The sequence below is a fragment of the Berghia stephanieae genome, chromosome 10 (assembly GCF_034508935.2).
Source record: "Berghia stephanieae isolate SIO BIC M18660-M18661 chromosome 10, UCSD_Bste_1.3, whole genome shotgun sequence".
Taxonomy (NCBI): Eukaryota; Metazoa; Mollusca; class Gastropoda; order Nudibranchia; family Aeolidiidae; genus Berghia; species Berghia stephanieae.
The window spans coordinates 18,103,240-18,107,722 of NC_088369.1; the positions used below are offsets into that span (position 1 = coordinate 18,103,240).

General features: G+C 41.0%; 1 protein-coding gene across 1 annotated transcript in view; it reads left to right on the forward strand.

The window, feature by feature from the left end:
• LOC144980603 (uncharacterized) overlaps window positions 1-3,929 on the forward strand; it is a 36,534-nt gene extending 32,605 nt beyond the window's left edge. The window contains exons 4-5 of the mRNA XM_078928283.1: window positions 3,080-3,255; window positions 3,854-3,929. Of these exons, the coding sequence (XP_078784409.1) occupies window positions 3,080-3,255; window positions 3,854-3,929 (252 nt within the window). The remainder of the gene's footprint in view (window positions 1-3,079; window positions 3,256-3,853) is intronic.
• Window positions 3,930-4,483: the final 554 nt, after the last annotated feature.

Sequence of the window (4,483 nt, forward strand, 5' to 3'; positions counted from 1 at the left end):
AGATAGTGAGAGTGTGTGTGTGTATGTGTGAGATATAGTGAGAGTGTGTGTGTGAGAGAGAGAGAGATAGTGAGAGTGTGTTTGTGTGTGTATTTGTGAGATATAGTGAGAGTGTGTGTGTGTGTGAGAGAGAGAGAGAGATATTGAGAGAGTGTGTGTGTGTGTATATGTGTGAGATATAGTGAGAGTGTGTGTGTGTGAGAGAGAGAGAGATATAGTGAGAGTGTGTGTGTGTGAGAGAGAGAGATAGTGAGAGTTTGTGTGTGTGTATATGTGTGAGATATAGTGAGAGTGTGTGTGTGTGAGAGAGAGATAGTGAGAGTGTGTTTGTGTGTGTATGTGTGAGATATAGTGAGAGTGTGTGTGTGTGTGTGAGATATAGTGAGAGTGTGTGTGTGTCTGTGTGTGTATGTGTGAGAGATAGTGAAAGAGTGTGTGTGTGTGAGAGAGATAGTGAGAGTGTGTTTGTGTGTGTGTATGTGTGAGATATAGTGAGAGAGTGTGTGTGTGTGAGAGAGAGATAGGGAGAGAGAGTGTGTGTGTGTGTGTGTGTATATGTGTGAGATATAGTGAGAGTGTGTGTGAGAGAGAGAGAGATACTGAGAGTGTGTTTGTGTGTGTATGTGTGAGATATAGTGAGAGTGTGTGTGTGAGAGAGAGAGTGAGAGTGAGTGTGTGTATGTGTGAGATATAGTGAGAGTGTGTGTGTGTGTGAGAGAGAGAGATAGTGAAAGTGTGTGTGTGTGTGTATGTGTGAGATATAGTGAGTGTGTGTGTGTGAGAAAGAGATAGTGAGAGTGTGTGTGTGTGAGAGAGAGAGAGATAGTGAAAGTGTGTGTGTGTGTGTATGTGTGAGATATAGTGAGTGTGTGTGTGTGTGAGAAAGAGAGATAGTGAGTGTGTGTGTGTGTATATATATGTGTGAGATATAGTGAGAGTGTGTGTGAGAGAGAGTGGGTGTGTGTATATATATGTGTGAGATATAGTGAGAGTGTGTGAGAGAGAGAGAGATAGTGAGAGTGTGTTTGTGTGTGTGTGTGTGAGATATAGTGAGAGTGTGTGTGTGGGTGTGTGTGAGAGAGAGATATTGAGAGAGTGTGTGTATGTATATATGTGTGAGATATAGTGAGAGTGTGTGTGAGAGAGAGAGAGAGATAGTGAGAGTGTGTTTGTGTGTGTATGTGTGAGATATAGTGAGAGTGTGTGTGTGTGTGTGTGGGAGAGAGAGATAGTGAGAGTGTGTTTGTGTGTGTATGTGTGAGATATAGTGAGAGTGTGTGTGTGTGAGAGAGAGATAGTGAGAGTGTGTGTGTGTGTGTGAGAGATATAGTGAGAGTGTGTGTGTGTGAGAGAGAGAGATAGTGAGAGTGTGTTTGTGTGTGTATGTGTGAGATATAGTGAGAGCGTGTGTGTGTGTGTGAAAGAGAGAGAGATAGTGAGAGTGTGTGTGTGTGTATGTGCGAGATATAGTGAGAGTGTGTGTGTGGGTGTGTGTGAGAGGGAGAGATAGTGAGAGTGTGAGTGTGTATGTGTGAGAGAGATAGTGTGTGTGTGTGTGCTTGAGTATGAGTGTATGCTCGTCTATGGGAGAGAAGGGGAGAGAGAGAGAGAGAGAGAGAGAGAGAGAGAGAGAGAGAGAGAGAGTGTGTGTTTTAGAATGTTGCAATTGTTATAAGAGAGAGAGAGAGAGAGAGAGAGAGAGAGAGAGAGAGAGAGAGAGAGAGAGAGAAGTGATGAGAGAGAGAGAGAGAAAGAGAGAGAGAGAGAGAGAGAGAGAGAGAGAATGTTTGCGTTGCTATTATTACAAGAGAAGAGTTACTGACTGAATTTTTATGTGATGTGTTAATGTTTTTGTTGTTTTTATATGTTAATGGCTAAAGAAGGGTTTTGAGTCCGAAACGTTCCGCGTTTGGTATTTTGTTCTTTTTTTTAAGTTTAGATATTCATTTTTGTTCATTCATGTATACGTTTAAGCACGTTTAGTGGATATTGCTCTATTAAATTAATTAATATGACTCCTATTAATGGGGGCGAAAGGCCGAGCGGTTAAGGCATTGCACTGTGGCCCGAAGGACCCGTGTTTGAGCCCCGCTTTAGGCACTTTCGTTTTTTTCCTTGAGCAAGATTATTAACCCCCAATTTGCTCACTTGGACAACATGGGTAATTCCTGTTGACACCAGACATCTTGTTTGATGAGTTATCTATATATTCCGTCGTGGAATGCCTAGGCGACGATGTCTTATGTTATCGTGGCGAAAAAGGCATTTAAAAAAAAATTAATTAATTATGCTCTTCCGCCACGGCATCATAAGACATCGTCGCCGAGAGATTCCACGAAGAAATATAGATAATTCATCAAACAAGATATCTGATGTGAACAGGACTCACCCATGTTGTCCAAGTGAGCAAATTGAGGTGTGAATAATCTTGTACATTGCTCTATGCAAATGCTTAAATTATACAAGTTAACTGGAAAAACTATATTTAATTTTTTTTTTTTTTTTGCCAGAAAACTCGTCCTTCAAATATCAATCGATTTAAATGACCCTCATCTTGGAAAAACTCTAAAACCTGAAACTTCGCGAAGTCTTCCTTAAAGTCCCAACTTTGAGAGTTTTTGCCAAGATGATGGTCATCTAAATCGATCGATAATTGGATTCAGTAGTCTGATGTCACGCCGCCTGGCAACGGTGGCCATCTTGGTTCTAAACAAAGAAAATCATTACTTTTTATTCTTCAAGCTGGCTAGAACTTTTCATATGTCTTGTGATCAGAATGTGTAAAAGTCAAAACATGATCAAATTTATGTTTTTTTTCCTCTGGAAACGCTTTTATGCTCGCCGGAGAAATATTTCATACGGCGTCCGCCATTGTTCCGATAGTTTAGAGCCAGTGTTAATAAGTTACCATGCGTCATTAGGAAGGAAGTGACGTTACGACTATTGAATCCTATTGAAGGACGAGGTTTCTGGCCAAACTTTTAAATTCATGATATTCCATAGTACGGCAGTTAATCTGATTAATGATCAAGTTTAATATCCTCTTTTGATTTGTTTTTTTTTTCATGTGTCTGGTCAGTGGATCAAGGTGGACATCGCTGTGGAATCTCTCTCTTCCTGGGTTGTCCCTTCCCAATCCAATGCCCAACACAACCTCATGGCCAGCGTGATCACATTCAACAGAAGGATTGACCAGTTCCGGACCAAAGTCATCGATAGACGGGTTCAATACACTGAGATTCTGAGATTTTACTCGTAAGTGAGATGGGCTCAGCCCAACGGGCACTTTTTCTACAGGTCTGATAACCGGACGCAATAGGGGGGGAAATGTGACCCTTCACCTCAAAACGGTATTAAGTCGGGTTGGTTAAGATGTTGAAAATTGAATTTATAGCCAGAAATATCAGACTTGTGTTGAGTTTGTATGTTTTATTGATGAGAATGGATACCATATTTTAGGGTGCTAATGCCAACAATTTATATTTTTGATCAGTTTTAACATTAAATTCACCTTTTAATCATCTGGTTCGTTCCAGCATAATACCGTTTTGAGACGAAGGGTCACAAATATGATGCTAAAAATAAAACTGGTTCCAATCTTAAGGGAAGTGTAAACCCACATTTTTCCGGAGGACTGGATACAAACATTTTGTAAATGATCTTCTGGTGTCAGAGTGATGGCATCTTATTTTTATAGTCTAAATATAGAATGCTGGTCGTCAAAATAAAGATCATCCATCCTCTCTCTTTTACGTCCCGCAATCCTTAGAATCTGCCTATACATCCTGTTACTGAAATAGTTATGCCACCTTAATATGATTCGATATGTAACCTCTCGAACGATTGATTACAGAGACGCTTCCAATGATTTTGGAACCGGAAAAGTAGAAGGTATGACGTCACGAATTTTCTTCCCTATCATGGGCTAGAATTTATTGAATATTGTGTAATACGATTAAACCCTTGTGATTATTACCCAGGCGCTGATCAGGGGACTGAAGCATGTAATACAAACGCATTTACTCAATAGTCGAAAATAGGAAGATTGCGTTAATTTTTCATCTGATATTGATGTTATGCGCTTAGTTAAAATACTCGCAACATCCGCCAGTGGGTTATAACTTGAAAGAATACAAAACTAATGTGTAACCAAGCCAATCAGCGTTAGGTCGTTGATTTCACATTCTATCACCGTACTCACCCAGCTGTAAAATGGGCGCCTGGTCGTTAACAACAAGAAATGAAGTGAGTAGGAAAGTGCCAGAAGACAATAGATGGGGGCTCGAACCCGCGACCTTACACTGGTACGACAACTTCGCCTGGCCGGGGAGATCGTGACTCTACCGTTTGAGCTATCCTCGACCCCCCAAAAAAGGTCACTGCTAACCCTTGTCGTATTAGAGCCTTCTTTCCACGACTTCCTGAGGTCACGGGTTCAACACACACAAACTGGCCTGGCCGTTAACAGCGTTGTCTCTGTCCG